The sequence below is a fragment of the Lygodium microphyllum genome, chromosome 15 (assembly GCF_053477565.2).
Source record: "Lygodium microphyllum isolate KBCC chromosome 15, Lygodium_microphyllum_v1.1.10, whole genome shotgun sequence".
Lineage (NCBI taxonomy): Eukaryota > Viridiplantae > Streptophyta > Polypodiopsida > Schizaeales > Lygodiaceae > Lygodium > Lygodium microphyllum.
In genome coordinates this window covers 129,602,089-129,623,762 of record NC_141149.1, presented here as the reverse complement: position 1 = coordinate 129,623,762, position 21,674 = coordinate 129,602,089, and the positions used below count along the sequence as shown (strand labels likewise).

Below are 21,674 nucleotides of genomic sequence, written 5' to 3'. Positions count from 1 at the left end.
TGCGCTATTTCACCAACATTAGTCTTTGGGCCGTGTATTATCAGATATTGAGAGCTCTTGAGGATATCTTGAAAAATTATGTTTCACATGTGGTGATAGTTGTTTTTCTTAATGGCATATTGTTTAAAGTAAGTCATTGGAGGAACAAGCAAAACATTTGCATATCATCTTACGTCTTTTAAGCCGAGAGCGCTTATTCACAAAGCTATGCTAGTGTGAAATTTTTCGTCTAGAGCTTTTGTACCTCAGACGTGTCATCTCGGTTGATGGCATCCAGTTTGACTTTGAAAAGATGTTGGGATTGACACAAGTAGTGCTGGAGTGGCCTAAAGTTTAAGGTTCACTAGGTAGGTGAAATCTTTTTTAGCTTCCAATGTGTTCTTCTAAAAGCTCATTAAGGAGTATGCTAAGATTGTTGAGCCCTTGATTTGCTTATTTTAAGGGTATTCGAAGCAAGAATCAGCATGTTAGTCCATTTGTTGTTTGGATGAGTGAACTCGATCACCATTTCTAGTTATCACTGCATAGATGTTGCAAACTATAGATTAAAATAAGTTCTATGAGGTTCATATGTGTGCCAGTGATTATGCTGTAGGTATTTTTTAATTTTAGGACGACCGAACTTTGCATTTGAGAGCTATAAGCCTACCAATGCACAAACACATTACACCACTTTAGAGAAGGAATTATTGGCGGTCATCCATGCTCTTAAAATATAATGTCATTACTTGTATTGTGCTTGGTTTGTTATTTGAGCTGACCACAATTGGCTAAAATTAGTTGTGATCAGCTTGATCTTCATACCATTGGTTGTTGTCAAGCTCAAGGGATTCAAGATGCAGTCCATAGTTGACTTCTTGCACGACGTGTAGGAAATGTTAACAATTGGAAAGGAAATCATTAAAATGGCCCAGGATTGTGCTACGTTTTATGCTAAATAGAATCATACCCTTCAAGAGCTTCAGGAGTGCAATGTATCTTACCTGCTAGATTTACCTTTGAACACTCGAGTGTATCGGATGTTTTAAGTGAGTTGTTTGAAAGAATGATTGGGGGGAAGTGTACTCATTGTCCAAATTGAGGAAGTCTTGTGATTGACAGCTATTGCTCATTATATTCCACTTGAATTGGAATTGGTCAACTATAGGACTAAAAGATCCCGTCGTACACTTTATCTTGAGTATCTAGTCAGGTGAAAGACAGCTTGGTAGTTAGTACATTCATTGAAGAGTTGTTTTCCCCACTTAGTTCGTTTTCCCCACTTAGTTCTTGATACATGAGGATATTGCTGAGAACAACAATCATTCATAAGGGTCGAATTGTTATTTCCTTGGATATTTGGATGGGTTTTAGTAGCATGGGGCACATTGGTCATACGTCATGTAGTGCGAATGCATTAGGGGAGGGTTAGGGCAGCTGAGTCCTATTTATTGACTTGGGGCCCTATTGTGCATGTCATTGTGTGATCACCACTCTTGGACTTTAGGCATGTTGACAGACGAGTCCGCACATTGGAATGATGTGGGCTGGTGGTATGAAATGCTACCTTTTGGGACATGGTCATGGTCCAATGTGTTGCTAGCTACTAGGCTTATGGACAAACCTATTTAGATCTATGGTTGGGAGGTGAGTCTGATGTCCATTCCCTTTATGTTCTTTGTTGTGGACATGTCTTGTGTTATGCATAGTCACAAGTAATGGGCGGGATGGACCCTTGGGACTCCATCCTTGTAATGGATCGGTGACGGGACGCATCACTTATAAAAGTGATGTCACTTTAACATTTGTCACAAAGTGACGGAATGGGGTCATGAAATGTGACAGGATGCTTGTTTGTGACGGACACATCATCATCATCATCTTCATCTTCCCTCTTCTCACTTTTGTCATTATCTTCATAATGCTTATCCTCTTCCTCATTGTCTTGCTCTTCTTCAATAGTCCCTTCCATGGTCCTTTTCAAGGCTGACAAAGCCTGGTCTATTGAGATTGTTTTAGAACTGTTTGAGGGGAAAACCACTCAGCCTAATCTCGTGACAGGGACGGGGATGGTGACGGTCCCTTTTGAGGCTGGCAAGGCCTTGTTTATTGAGATTATTTCAGAACTGTTCAAGTATTGTGGCGTTGTCTATTGGGACTGTTTCAAGCCCCTCTAACAGCTAGGGCCTTGTCTATTGAGACTGTTTCAAGGCACTTTGAGAGTTAATGTTCTTCAGGTGGCTTTTGAGTATTGTAGCCTAGTCCACTAATTCTTGGAAATAATTCTTTGCATATTGCAAGAAGTTGATTCCAAGCTTGGCTATAGTTGTTGAAGTTACGCCTTTGTATGTTACTTTGATGATACATATTCCGAATTTCGAAGTTAAGGCAAAAAATTGTTAATCTTTTAAATATATTTTGAATTTTTTAATGACGTCCTGGTCCCCGGTCCCGCGTCCCCTATTTTTGGCCATCCCTGTCATGTCCCTGTCCCCGTCACAGTCCTTATCCCTGTCAGTTGTGACTGGTGTCATGTCTCATGTGCAGGTTGGATCCTAGGGGGATGTTTCAACTGTTCTAGTGGGAGAGTGTGCAACTAGCTTCTAGACTGTTGCCAGCAGCAAGCAGATGAATAAGCAACTGGGTGGACACATGGCTGATGATATGGCAGGTCTGATTGCCTTTTGGTCCTGTAGTTGGAACAGCAAAAGGAAGGCCATTCACAGGCATTCTTTAGCTTGTTGGAGAGCAGATTGTGGTCACATTCGTGTTCTTCCACTCACGTGACTTTGTGTCCAGTCCTCATATAGGTGTGAGCTGGGTCTTGGGTAAGTACTTTGAACTTGAGTGCCATTTCCAGAATTCAGATTAGAGTTTTGACTTACCATTTTCTCTTAGACTGGGTTAGTATCATACTTAGGATGCTCACGTGCCTTTTGACTTACCATTTTCTCTTAGACTAGGTTAGTTTCTTACTTCTGGTGCTCATGTGCATTGCAAGAATGTGTGAATCAGTGTGCCTCCCATTGGGGCCTTGGGCCCAAGTTGTGCTTCATTGCAAATTCAGTTGTTTATTATTATGCACATTTAAACTGTAGTGTGTGAAGCACAAGTGTTCTGTGTTAGTTCCCTTTTGTGCTGTCAACTAACGGAGCTTTGTCATTTCTTGTCAAAGATGGCAACCTGGATGTGGAGGAAGATGATTCGATTCACATCTTTACAGGGCATGAGGGTATGCTTTTATGCTGGTTAATTTTTTCTAAATATCCAGTATATTTGTGAGTTGTATATTGTCTAGACTGCTAGTTTCATGACCATTGCTTAATTTTCTTCTTTGCAAACAGATTCTGTGTACGCAATTGCCTGCAGCCCAACAGATCCAGATCTAGTGGCAACTGGGGGTGGAGATGACAAGGCTTATCTGTGGAGAATAAAAGATAGTATATCTCCTTTGGAGCTGAAAAGTACGCTGCCATTTCAATTGTTAAGTCAAAGTTTTGTGTTATCTGGCAGTGCCATATTCTGAGCAGTGATCAATGTTTGCACATACTTATTGTGGTATGCAGACCATTCTGATTCTGTGGGAGCATTGGCTTTCAGTAGTGATGGCCTCTTGCTGGCTTCTGGAGGTTTGGATGGTATAGTTAATATCTGGGACACATCTTCTGGTCTGTTGAAGCAGAAGCTTGAGGGTCCAAGCGAGGCTATTGTGGTGTGCTCTCATAATCATTTCAGCAAGCTTATCTGCCTTCCTCAATGCCTTATGTGTTCTTCTATCTTTTGTTTTGTAGTTATCAGTAATGGAATAGAGCCTTCACTAAGATGTAGCGTGCGGTTTTGCTGCCTCTTGGAAACTAATGTTGCAGTGGGTGCACAGTATGTCCGAAGAGTAATAGTGGCTCTTCCGAAAGATCTATGGGGTCATAATAGGGTGATCAGTTGAGGTCTTCCATTACATGGCATTGCTTTTTAGCGTGGGACATCCCAGGCTGGTCTGCATGGGGATTGCTACTTTTCTTCCTGCTGCCTCTCTTCCTTGGGGCTGGTCAAAAATGGATTTAAGGGTGAAGCAAAGAGAGGGTTGGTCAGTCCTAAGAGACTGGGTGGTCCTTTCCGCTCTGACAGGGCTCTTGGTGTGTGTGGAGCACCTTGCATTTTTCTCTCTCTCTCAGCTTTTGCCCAAGCATTGGTGCAGCAAGTACAAAAGATAGTGCAGTCTTGTCTCATGTTGGGAGCTACCCTGCTGACCAATGCTTTTCATTGAATGTGATGCTTTGATATTTGGGTCTGGGCTGTTCCCCCTGCTATTCAAGGGGGCCCAGTCTCTGCTCGACCACATTTGGATAGTGGTCTGCAGGTGCAATATTCAAAAAATTCACCTGTTTGTACTTTAGCGTTGATATTTTACACATCCAAATGTCAGTACTGAAACACAATACTATAGCTATGCACTTGCCACTTGTCAAAATTTAAAGTAAACCGAATTAGCAAACAATGATGTGTCGTTCACCTGATGATCAATTGATCTCTATATTTTTCAGATCTTCCACCTTTCCAGTCTTCCACCGTTCCAATCTTAGTCTACCACCAATTAGGGCTTCGACATGATTCATGAACGCTTAAGGCTGAGACTGATATTCATCTCTCTACCACCTCTTTCAAGGTTCAGACCTGAGTCCTTTACTGTATACCTTAAGGCTTGAGGCCTCTCACCACAGTGGGTAAGGCAATTAATTATTATTATCTCCACCAAGGGGTAAGGAATAAAATTTTCAAGTGAAACTGTATCTTTTCAAAGTCTTTCTACACAAATAGGCCAAGCATTAGCTAGGTTTAGAGTTTAGCATTTGACAAACTCTGTTACTGCAGCGTCTCTTAAGATTAGGGCTAGGGTTTAGTAGGAAAATCTTGGTAGTGACAGTTGCTGTGTGGATCTAAGAGTGCCTTTCTACAGAGTAGAGGGTTTTGATACATACTATCTAATATTTGGAGGTGTGGGTGTTGGTGTCTTTCCTAGGTGTTTTTGCCTCTCTTAACATCTATTTGTGAACTTATTGCTGTGTAAATGACACTTCTGTGTTCTCTGTTCTACAGTGGGGTATAGAACCATGAGGGGATCACTCCTTATGTGTATCTAGGTGAAGTCTTCATTTGGACAGGTCTGGTCCAAAGCTAGAACTCAAGACGTCTGTCACGTGTTTTACGAGTACTTGCCACAATGGTTGGTCATGATGAGGAACCAGACAGTTATTCTAAGCTGCTTATTTAGACCCTCATTGCTGGGCTGGCTCATGGTTGGGAGATGTAATGCAGTGAGGTGCAAACTTTTAAGAGAGTTGCCAGCTTTATGGGCTTATCTCAATGGAGTCATGTGGGGGTGTTATAACTAGGGTTTCTATTGCATCTCTACATCTAAGCTGACCTAGAATCTAAGGAGATGCTGAAGGATCCTAGCAGGCTGTTTACCTGTTTTGAAGTGGCCCTTTGTCTCGCTAGCATGCTTGCACTTTCAGGGCTTTCTCCAATTCTGCTGTGTGTTCTGAATAAAGGTCACACTCTTCTTGTACATTCTCTGCTGTCCAGATCTCCTGCAGGGATCACGTGGGTAAATTGTCACTGCTCATGATTGTAAAAAAAAAGAAATCCATTCCCTTGATTGTTCCTCGAATTTATCTCCTGCAATTGACCACCTTGTCTGAGCAGGCTTGAGATTATTTTAGGACATGTGATGATCTTTCTTGATATCAAAATCTTGTACTTTGTTCTAGTATGATGATATTGCATTTTATTGGAAACTTCAATGTCTATCCTACCTCGGTTTATATTAACGTTAATCCTTTGTAGTGGGTTAGGTGGCATCAACGAGGGCATGTGGTACTAGCAGGTTCAGAAGACTTCACTAGCTGGATGTGGAATGCTGATACAGGAGCTTGTCTTACTGTGTTCGCTGGACATAATGGCTCTGTTACATGTGGTGATTTTACTCCAGATGGTATATGCCCTGGCATGCTATTCTTTTATCATTTGTTGTACTTCTAAGCAATGATTGTCACTGTTTATGCACATACTTTCTTTTTTGTAGTTTACAACTCATGATGTTTAGGTGAGTGTTTCCTCTGCTATTGCTTAGAGAAGGTGTATTGTCTAGCACCATTATCTGGTCTCTTGCATTATGAAACACGATGAAATATTTTTCTATTTCAGTCCATGTGCATGGATCAAACATTTATTCATAAAAAAGCTCACGTATCTTCTTTGGAAAGTGGCATTCAGTTTGTTTATTACTAAAAGGCATTTTTAACTGCTGCAGGAAAAACTGTCTGCACTGGCTCTGCTGATGGAAGTTTGAGGGTATGGAATCCAAAAACAGGGGAAAGTATTCACATTATACAAGGTTTTCAGTTTACTTTCCTCTTTACTGGGCAAAATGTTGTTTGGATTGTTTCTTTGCTCATTGAACTTTCTATTTAGTAATATAATTAGAACTTTATATTTAGTAGTATAATTATTATTGGAGCATGCACCACTAGTAATACCATCTTTACAAATTATTAGCTGGTGGAATTAATTTTTTGGGCACTAGAATAATTATTAAATTAATTTTCGAAATTAATCATTTGAAAATTAATTTCATAAGTTGGATAATACTGGAAAATGGGATTAGAAGGCTGCCATTTTGGCAAAACTTACCCATGCAAGTGGAAGAAATGTTTTTGGGGGACTAGTGGAAGTCTATTTCAAGCATTGTGAGAGAGAAGGAGGCTACTAGAGAGAAAGGAGATGCTGCTAATATGACTTGTAGCCACCAAGGACCAGTCCTACAGGGTGATAGTAGTTTGGAGCCCTCTAGGTGTAGGTGACAACAGCCCAAGGTCCTTTTGGTGTAGGTGACAGCATACATGAGGGGGTAGCAGTCTTTCTGGTGGTGCTAAATTGTAGGTGATAGCTTCCATATTTGTTTGAGCAGGGCAACAATAGCTTTTCAACATTTTTCTCGATAAAATCTGAAATCTCTCTACAACATTCTCTCTTATCCCCTAGCCATCTCTCAAGTTATCTCAGCAAAATCTAGCCATTTGAGTCATCAAAGGTGGAGATATTAGAAAATCTTTGTTGTAAACCCTAATTCACAGTAGAAATCAAGATTTTGATAGCCATCTCGGGATGCATGCTTAGAATTGAAGGCTTAGAATTTGAATTCCAATAGTTGAAATTAAGGAATTTCAAGAAGATTCAAGAGGCCAACCAGCCAGTATCAGATTTAGGGCTAAATTTGTCTTTCAAGGAGCAGGGTGAAGGCCGATCCCGAAGCAAAACAAGGGGCAAATTGGTTCGAAAGCTTGTTGGTTAGTTTTGACAGCAAGAGGCATTTGGATTAGCACAAGAGATTAGAGGATCTTAGTTGTATTCCATTCATTTGTAATAAAAGTTATAGAAATACCAAAAGGGATGTCAGTTTTGGGGTCAACATGCTATTCATTGTCCAAGATTAAAGTGGTAATATTTGCATTTTCAGTTTATGTGAACTTTATGCTTGTTGTAATGACTCTTAAATAAGGTTAGTACCACCCAAAGAGGAAGGCTAGTCTCAATATTTGTTATAAAGTTTCTTAGTATGACTACATGTTGATCTAAATTAATCTCACATAGGATGTGAAAACTCTTATTACATCCATGGACGGTTGGATGGGTGGCAACAATATTGGTCTTTTTGGTGTTCACTGATGGAACCATGATCTTCCATGCTTGACAGGTTTACCTTTATCTCGATAGGATGATATGGGACGCTACTACCAAGAGAGGCAAACATGGGAGGCATGTGTTTTAGCCTTTAGGTGATGGATGCGATGAGGAATGGTTCTCATTTGGTATTTGTTCTTGGGATATTGTAATGAGTTGAATGGTTTGCTTGTTTTTGGATTTGTGTCGATGATTGGTGTCCAAGGGGAGTTGCCACTCTATAGCCATGGTAGATCATCATTAGCAGTCCAAAGATTAGTGTGCATAGGGAGCATTCAAGGTTTTGATTCTTTACATTTTTTGATATGTTGGTGATTAGAAGGTTGAATATTAATGTTTTGAAGTGAGAGGTGAAACATGTTATAGTGAGAAAAAAAGCGCGAAGTTGTATGAGAAAATTGAGAGAGAGAGAGAGAGAGAGAGAGAGAGAGAGAGAGAGAGAGAGAGAGAGAGAGAGAGAGAGAGAGAGAGAGAATTTTTGCACAGCCAGGAGACTTTTTAGGATCACTCGTGGATACCGGGTTTTATGGGGACAACTTTTGATGGTGCTCCAGAGTAGACAGCCCTTTTCTGCCCTTGCTTCGTCCCTAGCAGGACTGGGACCTTGCAGGCCGGTTGAATTTAGAAAAGGCTTCAGCTAACTAGGTGTATCATCTTCTGATTAAAGATCATCAATGGTTAGTTACTAAAGCTAATACTGTATGGGGATTGCGTGAATCTCAGTCATGGTGGAAGGTAGTTGTGATGGAGGGCTGGTTGAACAAGACACCTTTCAAATGCAAGGTCTTTCTTTGGAGGGTGATGATTGGTGGTCTTCCTCTTGCTTCAGGCCTTTCCAAGCGTCGAATCTCCAACGGCAATTGTTTCTTTTGCACCACCAGTGTGGAATCGGCCCGTCATCGATTTATTTCTTGCCCTCTTGCTAAGAAAATTCGGTTACTCTTGTCAGTAGTTTGGTGAGTGGTGGTTGGTTTCTCGCTAAGCCCTTTTGATTGGGTTTTTGTGCGGCCCAAATACCCCACACCGGCGCAGCCACATATGAAGATTTTGTTTCACTTTCTTAGATACTGGGGCTGTTGGCACAATTGGATCATTCGGAATGCTTTTCTTTTTGATTCGGCCTCTAATGTTCAGGGACATATTGCTAGGCTTAAAGGTCTCTTGCATTGGCAGATAGATCTCATTCGGCACTCTGACTTACTCCCTCGGGAGAACTTACTTCCCTGGCATATGGCAATTTCCTCTGCGTCTTTGCCATGACTTTTGTAACTATTTTGTTGTTTAGTACTTTATAAATATAACATCCATTACGAAAAAAAAAAGAGAATTTTCAAAGAGCGAGAAGATGAAAGAGAAGTAATCTAGGTACTAGCCAACTTGATTTTGTTGGTGGCTATGTTAGTGATCTATATGCAAGTTGGGGGTTGGGTGGCATTGGGCAATTTTTGTGGTGATACTAGCCGTTGATAACCTTAGTGGGGTGTCCATCGCGAGTGGATGGCTAGTGTCTGATAGTTGGGGCAACAAATTGCAGGTGAAAGACTTACATGCAACCCAAAGCGTCAGTGAAGACACCAGATTAGGCTGATGACAATGGCAGCACGGAGCTTGGAGAGACGGAGTGTTAGAGTGTGCATTTGCAAAGGGAAGATTGAAGATTGAAGAGCGTGTGCGTGTGCCAAGTGGGGGGTGGCTATAAATAGCCATAAATGTAAAAATTTAGTCGACCTACATCGGTGGAGTCCAAAAATGTTGGTCGACTAGTGATAAATGCTGGTCATGTAGAAAGAAATGCCAGAAAAAAATAGAGGACACCGTGGAAAAATCCCAAGTGACAAAGACAATGTTTGGCATGTGTAGGTAGACTATGGAAAGCAATAAGGGACCTAGGAATGCACTTAGGAAGTCGACAAGCAAAAAAATGCACCTAAACTGCCAGAGCTCCTATATCTTTGCCGGACTCTAATAGGAGCTCACAACTAGGAGATAACAGATAGACATGACTAAGGTGTTAGGCTAATATCCCCTCTTAGATCTTGGGAGTGTCTGAAGACCCAACAACCTCATGTAATTAAGTGGAGAAGCTTTGGGTAAAGGCTTCTTGAAGAGATTAGTTGCGTTGTCCTCCATGGAACAATAGGCCACTGCTAACTTAGAATCCACGATCTACTCTCGAACATAGTGGTATTGATCCACGATGGGCTTTGTGCGAGCATGAAACACAAGGTTCTTGGTCAGAGCTAGAGCACTCAGGTTGTCCACACGTAGCGCCAGAGGGCCTGGCTAAGCAAAGCCAAGCTTTGCCAACATGCGGCGAAGCCAAACAACCTCCATAGTTGTTGCACATAAGGCACAATACTTTGCCTCTGCAAAAGAAAGGGCCACAATAGGCTACTTCTTGCTGCACCATGAAATAATGCTTGAGCCAAGGGAGAAGCCATAACGTGTAGTGGAAATCCGTGAATTCACATCATCTACCCAATCAGAATCACTCCAACCAGAGAGAGTAAACTCCACTCGGTACATGATCTCGTAGGATTGTGAAACTAGTCTTCCTTTTTGGAAAGGGTTGTAATTCCTTGATTAAGCACTTAACTATAGCAATCAACAAATGAATATAACTTGAAATGCACAAATTACCTTAATAATCTCGGACATTGGACATCTTGTTGGCCCCAAAACTGGTACCCCTTTTCTTTAATTTGATTGCTAATGGAATGAGTTCAAGTTGAGATTTACAATCTCCTTTGCTATTCCAAAAAGCCTCTTTGTTGTAGCAACAATTAACAATCAATTCGAGCCAATTGCCCCTTGATTTTTTACCCAGGACCTACACAAATGGAACCACCAATTGGTCAAATGTTACTCCAAATTACAATGAATGGGTTGGCATTTGAATTCCTTGATAATTACACAAATTTCAGGTGTTGAATTCAGCGTATGATGGCTTCACCAATTGGCATGAATCTCGAGGTGGCTATCAAACCCAAACCCTAATTTCTGCAAAAATTTAGAGTTTACAATAGAGATCTCTTTGCTGTCCACGAAATTTGGCTGAGATCTACTCACAATGGTTGAGAAATATTGAGATCTCTTGAGAATGAAGTAATGCTAGTCCCTATTATCACCCCGGACACTTATTGGCCAAACCATTGGCCTAGGGTCCAATTGGATACCAACTGACCAATAGAATCTAGTTGGCATAACTTGTTAGAACTTTTGCCTTTGATACCTATTGCATCTTGGGAGTCCTTGGTCTGTTACTATGGAATATTTGCCATATACATCACGTGTGCTTAAACTACCTTGCACATTTGATTAATAACTTAATCAAACATTATCGGAAAGACTAAAGCATCTCAAAATTTCACGTCCTTGTGATAGACCTCCCTCTTGAAATCCTTGCTATCATCCTCCGTTGCACTGCATTGTGTCTAAGGAAAAACATTCTACATTGGAATCTCCATAAAGCATCATAGTCACAACATTGCGCACTGTTATCTTAACCATGCTACATGCCCCAAACCTATAGAAAATTTCCATCCAGCATATACATAACGTAAAACTGAAAATCAGTCCAGAACTGTTACTAGAAACTCATTGGATGCATCCATAACTCATGTTTCTCAATTGTTCTGACTATCAACCATAGAAAAGCATTAATTCAGCATAAAGCATGGCTGAAGCTATCAATGGTATTTACTAACATGTTGCTGTACATAGAACTAGCTGTAAAGTATTGAAAATTGAGTATAATTTGATCATAAACTGATCACTTACTAAAATTGAGTACTGAGCACAAACTACTGCAAATGTGGCCCCAATTGATCACAAATTCATTGCAAAAGCTGACTAACAATTAGTGCAAAAATTGATGCAAAACTAATCCCAAAAGTGACCATGAATGGTTCTCAAACTGACAAAAAATTGAGCTGAAATTGATCATAATTTTTGTCTCAAAATTGTGGCAAAATTCATGCCAAACTGATCACAAGCTGATGCAAAAGGATAATTTCGGTGCTCGAGTGATATTCATACTCATTTGGATATATCTCACAGTGACTAGTATACTGAGTAGTGGCCTCATGGCAAACATATTGTTAGCACAGTATCTTGGATTGTGGATGCTGTCTGCAGATGGAGGGATGATGAGAATTTCAGCTTGGTATCCATATTCTCAAACAATCCCTTTCAAAATAAACTGCTCATTTGAGGGTCTCAATTACTAATGATCAACTCTTGCATACCATGATACTTAAAGATGTGTTGCAAAAACAATCGTGCCAATATGATCAATCTTTATTTTCTTCCTCACCGGAATGAAATAGGCTTGTTTGTTAAACATGCAAATGATAGTCCATATCCCATTAATTTTTGCAGGTGTCCTAGGAAGCTAAAAAATAAAGTCCCTTGCAATGCTTTGCCAAGGCCTATTTGGAGTAGACAAGGGTTGCAATAAACCCAACATCTTTTGCCTATCATGCTTAACCATTTGTCATAACGATGCATGTCTCGGTAAACTGTTCTACATCATGCCTCAAAGCTGGCCAATAAAAGAAATGCTCCACTGCCTTGACCGTGGCGTCAATACCTTTGTGTTGTGCATACAGAGGAGCATGACATTTAGTGATGACTTTGGGCCTTAACTGCTTTGTGACACACAATCGTCCATGCATCATTAGAAATCCATCTCTTAGCACAAAATTTTCATGTCTGTGGCCATTACAAAGCTGATCATAAACATTTACAAAGCCTGAATCAGTAATATATTGCTCTTTCATGGCATCCAACTTAGTGTGATTGTCATGGGGACGTGAAATTTTAAGATGCTTTAACCTTGCCGAGAACATTTGATTAAGTTATTAATCGAATGTGCAAGGTTGTTTAGCACATGTGATGCACATGGCAGTTATTTTATGGTAACAAGCTAAGGACCCCGAGGATGTAGTGGGTATCAAAGGCAAAAGTTGTGATAAGTTATGCCTGACAAGTACTAGCACTTGTCTCACTTTGGCCTAGATCTATGTATTGGCCACTAATGTAAGTGGTGACATTAGAAACTAGGCATTAATTAAGTAATTAATGTGAGTCTAAGGGTTAATAACTGCTCAAGGATACTTGGAAGACAATTTGGTCTAGCCAATTTAATTATTGGTTGGTGAAATTAATTTTTTGAGCACTCGAATAATTATTTATTTAATTTTAAAAATTAATATTTTAAAAATTAATTTAATAAGTTGGATAATGTTGAAAAATGGGATTAGAAGGTTGCCACTTGGTAAAATTTGCCCTTGTAAGTGGGAAAAACGTTTTTAGGGGTTGAAGAAAGTCTATTCTAACTATTGTGAGAGAGAAGGAAGTTGTTAGAGAGCAAGGAGAGATTGCTCATGTCAGTTGCAGCCACCCTCTAGGAGCAGGTGGCAGTAGCCTAAGGTCATTTTGGTGCAGGTGGTAGCATACAAGAGGGGACAATAGTCTTTTTGGTGATCCTAAGTTGTAGGTGACAGCTTCCATGGTTGTTTAAGAAAGGTAGTAGCAGCTTTTGAGCATTGCCCGAGGCACTTGTTTGAAGGTCAGAAGCTTTGCTCTAGTGCTGAAATTGTATTCAGTTGAGTATTACAACAAGAATGTCTTCAGATAGTGAGATGGGATCGAGCAAGGATGATATCTCTGAAAATTCACAAAGTGTTAGGAAAAATGCAATGCTTGATCTTGGATAAGGCACGTAGCATGGACACCAAGCTAATAATGTTGGTTTAGACCAAAATATGGGTCCTTCTAGGTCTCTTGAAGTTGAAGACCAACAAGAGGAAGATAAATTTCATGACTAATTTAAAGATCAGCCATGGACAACAATTGAAATGTTTATGTAATTGTCAAATGATCCTTAGCTTGCACGCTTTTTGAACCCCTTAAAGGAGGGCAACAAAGGTAAGAAGAGAAAATCGTCTTCGAGAGCTTCGGGATAGCAAGGTGCACCGAAGCAAAAGCCAATACAACAACATATGTTACAAATGTGGGCAATGAGTATAAGCAAATGATGCTAGTGGGGCAATTGATACATATGCAAGGCTAACTTGAAAGTGCCAACCCAATGTTTTTTTGGGACAGTAGAGCATGCATCCAATGATGAGACAACGAAGGTACTTTCATGGCGGCACTAGTTTTCATGCTATGGTGGGTTAGGGACCACATACGGGGATGTATGACACAACTCCTTATGGTACGCAATAGCCAATGCATGTTGTGCAAGACCAAATGTATCTGGGCATAGTTGGTAATATGCATAACCCCATGTATAACAATGTTGGCATGATGCTGGGGTGCAAAGGGCCAAATTTGGCAATGCATATGTACAACCCAATGTGTTTTTGACTTTTGGATAGCTCTCATATGTAGTGGATCTCAGATGTATTAAACATGTATCAAAGGAATTGTGTTGACAGTATGTCTACCATGAGGTCACTACTTAGTGTACTAGTAACTATGAGATGTATGCAGATGAGTATGGTTGTTACCGTGGCTCTGAGACTATACTTTTGTATCAGTTTGGGATTAATTGATGATCAGTTTTGGGCATGACCTTTTGCCTCAGTTATGAGATCGATTTTTTATCAATTTCAGCTCAGTTTTTGATCAATTTGAGAAACCATTTATGTCACTTTTGGGATAAGTTTTGCATAAATTTTTGCATTAGTTACTGATCAATTTTTGCAATCAATTTGTGATCAGTTTGAGATCACATTTATAGTATTTTTTTAATAAGTTCTCAGATTAGTAAATGATCAGATTATGCTCAGTTTTCAATGGTTTACTCCGTTCTATGGACAACAACACGTTAGTAAATGCCATTGATAGTTTCAACCATGGTTTATGCTGAGAATATGCTTTACTATGGTTTTGAAGTTAGAACGGTTGAGAAACATGAGTTATGGATGCATCTAGTGGGTCTCTAGGAACAATTTTAGAATGTATTTCAGATTTATGTTATGGATATGTTGGCTGGAAATTTTTAGCAGGTTTGGGGCATATGGTATGGTTGGATAACAGTGGTTAATGTTGTGACTGTGATGCTTTGCCTTGTGGAAATTCTAGTGCAGTATGCTTTTCCTTTGTTGGTACAATACAGTGCAATCGAGGACGATTGCAAGGTTTTCAAGGGGGAGATTTGTCACGAAGACGTGAAATTTTAAAATGCTTTAACCTTGTCAATAACATTTGATTAAGTTATTAATCAAATGTGCAAGGTTGTTTAGCACATGTGATTCACATGGTAGTTATTTCATGGTAAGAGGCCAAGGACCTCGAGGATGTAGTGGGTATCAAAGACAAAAGTTGTGATAAGTAATGCCTAACAGGTACTAGGTGGTACCCATTGTTAGATTTTGGTCTAGATCAATTTATTGTCTAATAATATCAGTGGGGTGCCATTAGAGACTAGGCATTGATTAAGTAATTAATACCAGTGTAAGGTTCAATAACTGCTCAAGGACATACTTGGAAGACAAATTGGCCTAGCCAATTAATAATTGGCCGGTGAAATCAAATTTTGGAGCACTCAAATAACTATTAAATTAATTTTTAGAATTAATATTTTAAAAATTAATTTAATAAGTTGGATAATGTTGAAAAATGAAATAAAAAGATTGCCACTTGGCAAAACTTGCTCATGCAAGTGGAAAAAACGTTTTTAGGGGTTGATGCAAGTCTATTCCAGTCATTGTGAGAGAGAATGAGGCTCTTAGAGAGCAAGGAAAGGCTGCTAATGTGATTTGCAGCCAGTAGGGATCAATCTTATAGTATATGACAGCAGTATGGAGCTCTCCAAGAGCAGGTGACAGTAGCCCAAGGTTCTTTTGGTGCAAATGGCAGCAGACAACAATCTTTTTGGTGATCCTAAGCTGTAGATGATAGCTTCCATGGTTATTTGAGCAAGATAGCAGTAGTTTTTCAGCGTTTCTCGCGATGAAACTTTAAAATTTCTCTCTACAGCATTCTCTCTCATCCCCCAGCCATCTCACAAGTTATCTTAGCATTTTTTTAGCAGTCTGAGCCATCCGAGGAAGAGATTTCAGTCAATCTCTGCTGTAAACCCTAATTTACATCAGAAATTAGGGTTTTGTTAGCTGCCTCAAGTTGTGTGTTCAGAATTGAGGACCTAGGACTTGAATTCTAGTAGCTGAGATTGAGGAATTTCAGGGAGATTCAAGTGGCCAGCCAACCAATGTGAGATTTGGGCTTGAATTTGTCTTTCAAGAAGCAAGGTGAATGCCAATCCCCAAGCAAACCAAGGGGGAAATTTGTTTGGAGGTTTGCTAGTCAGTTTTAACAGTAAAAAACACTTGGACTAGTGGAGGATGTTAGAGGACCTCTATTGTACTCTATCCATTTGCAATCAAGTTAAAGAAATACGAGGAGAGGCGGGAATTTTGGGGCTAACAGGCTGTCCAATGTCCAACATTGTTTCAATTTTACGAATTTGTTAATTGTTGTAATTAAATGCTTGATTAGATTTTACCACCCTATCTGAAGGGAAAGATTGGCTTCAATGATAAGCTATGTCGACGACTGAAATTTGTGGTTTATGTAACAGTGCGTCAGTCACAATATTCTTTTTACCATCAATATGTACAATTTGAAAATGGAACATAGAGAGAAAATTTGCCCATCTCATATGTTACTTTGGTAACTTGTCTGTGTTAGAAAGTAGGTCAAAGTTTGATGGTCTTTATGGACTGTAAAATCAGGCCCCAACAACGTTTTCTCAGTTTGCATGGGCATTTTAGCCAAGTAGCAGCCTTTTGAATCCATTTTTCAGCATTATCTAACTATTTAATTAATTTTCGAAATTAAATTATCCTGAAAATTAATATCAACCCTTTTGATCCTTGCCCAAAATTAAATGTGCCTATTAATAATTAAATTGGCTAGGCCATTTGCAACTTGGAGTGGTCCCCAACCTTTGTTGACTCTTATACTGACATTAATTAATTATTTAATGCTAGTCCCTAGTGTCACCACCGATACTTATTGGCTAAACTACTTCCCTAGGGTCCAATTTAATACCAATTGGCTAGTATAACCTAGCGGGCATAATTTATCACAACTTTTGCCTTTGATACCCATTGCATCCTCGGGGTCCTTGATATGTTACTATAGAATATTTGCCATGTGCATCACATGTGCTTGAACAACCTTGCGTGTTTGATTAATAACTTAATGAAATGTTATTAGTAAGATTAAAGCATATCAAAATTTCACGTCCTGGTGATAGATCGAGTCCCGTGTAAATAACGAAGAATGCGTAAGGCCGCGCTCCAATGCACCTGAGTGGGAGTCTTCATGAAAGAAAACAATAGAGCCACAACAAAAGAAATATCCGGTCGAGTGTGAATAAGCCAGATGAGGGAGTTAACAAGACATCTGTAAGAATGGGTGGCATCTATAAGGGGAACTCTAATTGTTGAAAGCTTGGACTTTGGGTCCATAGGGCATGAAATAGGTTGAAAATTGGTTATACCAAACTCCGAGAGAAGCTCAGAAATGTACGTGTTGCGAAACAAAAATGCCTTGTGTCATTTGATAAATCTCCAATCCAAGGAAAAGTGAAGGATTCCTAGATCCGTCATTTCAAACTCCTATCGCAAAATCTCCCGAGTACGATTAGCCTCCTGAGTATGGCTCCTTGTAATGATAAGACCATCCATATACAAGATGAGCAAAAGACATTTGCCACTCTTAACGCGGAAGTATAGGTTGGAGTCATGAGCTGATTGATGGAAGCCACTTTGAAGAAAGAAGCGATCAATTCTTTGGTACTAGCTCTCGGAGCTTGCTTCAAGCCATAGAGAGCCTTTTGCAATTTGTAGACATGGTTCTCCTTCCGTTGCATAAGAAAACGAGGAGGCTAGGAAACATAAATCTTCTCCTCAAGGACACCATTCAAAAAGGCAGACTTTATGTCTATCTAATAAACAAGCTAGTGGGTGTGGGCGGTAGGAGCCAAAATAACTCACATAGTAGACATTGGAGCCATAGGTGCGAAAGTCTCAAAATAGTCCAACCCTACCCTTTGAGCAAAACCCTTGGTAACAAGCCGAGCTTTGTGCTTATCCAAGGATTCATTTGCAAGGTACTTGGTCTTATAGACCCACTTCACACCTATCACCTTGCGCTTTAGGGGACGCAGAATCAACTGCCAAGTTTGATTATGCTTGATGGAATCGAGCTCCTCTTGCATGGCATGACACCAAATATCCTGTGTAAGAGTCTCTTCAATTGTAGTAGGCTCATGATCATGAAGAATCTGTGACACGAGCATAGTTCACACAAAAGTGAACTATTCCGTTGGGCTTGTAAGCAAGGTGATATGTGTGGACATATAGGAGACGCAAGAAAGTGAGAAATACTTGAATCTTCCATGAGCCGTGAATAGGTTAATCTTGCTACGAGAGAGATTATATAGTCTTTGGTACATGCAATGCACCTGTCGGAAGGAAAGACTCCCCTACACCAAGGGAAGGGATCTCCTTTGCATGGGAAGAAGGCTCCCCTTGTGATAGTTGAATATTCGTAGGGAACTTTGGAGGGGAGACCGAAGGGGCAAAAGTATGGGACGAAGTAGAAGTAGTCGTATCCATCAAAGGTGATAGGGAAGCCAGAGTAGAGGATGAAAAAAAAAGAAGATGGAGGAGCCAAAGATGAAGGGGTGCTAAGAGGCAACCTGGAAGGGAGAAACGAAATTGAGGGTGGGGGAGGGTCAGTTGATGACAAAGAATCACTTGCAATAGAACCATCAATAGGATCCTCTGAGGTTGAAGCCTCATCGAAGATCACATTTTTGCTCACCTTAAGCTTCTGTGTTGTCACGTTGTAGAGTTGATAATTCTTCGTAGTAGTGTCCACGAAGATAAGCTTTCTTGACTTCAAGTCAATCTTTGTCTTCGTCTTCTTCTTATCCACATGGACAAATGCATCACAACCAAAGATGCGAAAATGAGACACATAAGGCTTTCGACCAAAGAAGCCTTGTAAGGAGTCATGTCCTGTAGCACAAAAGTCAAGGAGCGGTTGCGTATGTAAATAGTAGTAGCCATTCTCTCACCCCAAAGGATATGAGGAAGATGGCAATTCTCTAACATCCATCGAGCGGTCTCTAGCATGGTTTGATTCATATGCTCCACCACACCATTCTCCAAAGGTGTATACTCCACCAAAATGCCTTGATCCCTACAAAATTGAGAAAAGAGGTTAGAAGTAAACTCACCACTATGATCTGCTTGTACACCATGAACTTTGGAAATATCCGTGTCTCCATAGAGATCTTCCAATCGTAGAAACGAGAGTATTCCTCACTCTTGTACTCTAGAAAGTAAGGCTGCACATAACGACTAAAGTCGTCTATAATCAACATGAAATACTTGGGCTTCCCAAGGGAGGCTATGCCCATAGGTCCGCAAAGGTCGGTGTGAACCAACTCAAGCGGGAAAGAAGTCCTTCTAGTGGTAGCCTAGGGATGTGGCTGCCTATGGTTTTTGCCCCTCAAACAACTAGGGCATAGAGTGTGAATAGGAGGGAAGTTAGGAAGTCCCTTCACCATCTTCTTCCGAGAAGCTCGTTTGATCGCATCAAAGTGAAGATGACCATAACGAGCATGCTAAAGGAGCCCAAGCTCGTAAAAAGACCTTGCGACTAAGGTTGTGAGCGTGTAAAGCCTACCCTTTTGGGAGCTTGTCCAAAGAATAGTACTTGTAGAAGCATCCTCCACTGTCACCACATCTTGTGTAAAGACTACATGGGCACCAAGCTGTGTAAGACCATGAACAAACAATAAGTTGAAACATGAATTCGGTACATAGAAAACTTTGGTCAAAGAAGATTGCTTGTCGGGCAATAAAGGAATAGTCTCCACTTCTCGAACAGGAATGGTAGAGTTGTCACCAATGGTGATTGTGCCCCCTCTGGCACTCTTGTTGTCACAACTCTATAGAAACAGAATTTGTATCCTTTTTCATTAATTTGTCTATATAATGATTTATTTAATTTGTTTCCTTTGCACTAATTAGATATAAAGAAAAGTGCATTGGAGCTGGCCACTGATGAGCGGTCACAGGTTATGGTGGACCCACGTGATGGGTTAGAGAAAAGATAGATCACACTTCCACCTATATGGCCCGATTGGGCGCCTGTGATGAGAACTCACACATATCAGGGTTAGACTCGCACACAGAAAGGATTGATGCCTTGAAGTGTGGGCTAGATCTGCCAGAACAGACAGTTACAATCAACAAGATGGCATGATCATGAAATGCTTGTACAAAGTGCACGTGTGGGCTGAAAGCTTGAAATGCACATTTCTTTGCATAGGAAAGTCACATGAAGATTTTGATACCGTTTTTGCGATGAACACGGAAAAAGCTTTCATTTGACACCCATATTGGGGGGTCCCTAAATTTTAGGAGCCTCGAATTAGCCTAAAAATGCTAGTCCTAAAAAATAGGGATATCATTCTAAAAATAGTAAATTCTATACTCTGACTGTGCTTACTAAATTTGGTTGTTTCTATTCTTGACAGTATTCAGCCCAAAAAGGAAGGCCATAGAGAAGAGACAAGTGTCAAGACACTTGTCACACAAGTTTCCAAGTGTCCCACCACTTGGCACATCTCATGACATGTGGCTGGACACTTGTCTTGTGCTACTCCACTTTCCCCTTTTGTACTAGCTCTTCCCTCTCCTATAAATAAGAGCTCGTTTTTCTTCATTCAGCAACATTTTTCTTTGCTGTAAACTCATGTACAGCACCCATAGATAGCCAGAAACTGGCCCCATCCATCCCCATTATCATCCCCCACTTCTCCATTATCAAATTCCTCCATATTCCCTCTTCTATCATTGCTGTTTTACAGGACAACAAGCCTGTAAATTCATTACAGCACCTCCTTCTCGAGCTCTTTCTTCCATTTTAGCAACAAGAAGCAAGTCCTATCCATGTATTGCTGATCAACGATGAAGAAAGGCTGATTTCCCCTCTTTCTTCTCTCATATTGTAAAGAAATCAGTTCTTATCATTGCATAATAGACAATGCATGTGTGTTTGTATATCTTTGCATGATCTTGTGAGAGTGAGAATTACTTCTCCTCACTCTCAGGTTGATTGTAACTGAGCTCTTCCTTAAGGGACTTGGGTTGAGCAGAAATACATTCCTTCAGGGGAGGGGTTGCCCATCTTCAACCCTCAATCTTGTCTCCATTACTTTTACATTTTCATGGCTGTAATTTTGTGAGTAATTTTCATTTTTGGCTTTAATTGTTCATTCTCTTTTATATTAATTCTAAAAAACAAGCGAATATCATAATTGTTAAGCATACTACGTTGTTCGGGGCGTTTACAGTGGTATCAGAGCTTTGGCTCGGTCCTCATCCCAACACTGGTAGTGCTTACAATTATAAGTTTGTTTGTTTTCAGCCCTGGCATTGAGTGCTTGAGCATATTTTTCTTAGAGTCTCAATGGATCAGTCGAGTGCTATCCTTCAAGCCATTCAAAAGTCTTCGAGAGGAGAATCAGCCAATTCGTGAGCAACTTCTCAAACTAGAAAAAGTTGAGAATCCCAAAGAATTCAAGGAAAGAAGCCCATCTGCTTCAAGGAGACAAAGCCATACCAATGAAAGGAGCCGATCAAGAAGTCCAACTACTTCTAAGAGGCAGTCCCATTCTACTTCAAGTCAAAGAAAGAGATCGCGTCGAAGCTCATTCTCTTTTTCAAACTTATCTGGCGCTTACTCTGATGGACCCTCTTCCAGTGACAAAGAGTCACACCCTTCTCGTGGAAGACCTCATCATCGTCAAAGGCGTCGACATTCTTCACTCTCATCTCCATCTTCATTCCCATCAAGCACTTCACCATCTTCAACCTCAAGATCCGGGCATGGACGAAGGCATAAGAAGAAGAAGA

General features: G+C 40.3%; 1 protein-coding gene across 1 annotated transcript in view; it reads left to right on the top strand.

Annotated features, from left to right (window-relative positions):
* The window catches only part of LOC148025058 (transducin family protein / WD-40 repeat family protein), an 83,467-nt gene that overhangs the window by 15,344 nt on the left and 46,449 nt on the right, over positions 1–21,674 (top strand). Inside the window, exons 4-8 of the mRNA XM_087694760.1 lie at positions 3,155–3,211; positions 3,324–3,443; positions 3,546–3,691; positions 5,824–5,971; positions 6,290–6,373. Of these exons, the coding sequence (XP_087550886.1) occupies positions 3,155–3,211; positions 3,324–3,443; positions 3,546–3,691; positions 5,824–5,971; positions 6,290–6,373 (555 nt within the window). The remainder of the gene's footprint in view (positions 1–3,154; positions 3,212–3,323; positions 3,444–3,545; positions 3,692–5,823; positions 5,972–6,289; positions 6,374–21,674) is intronic.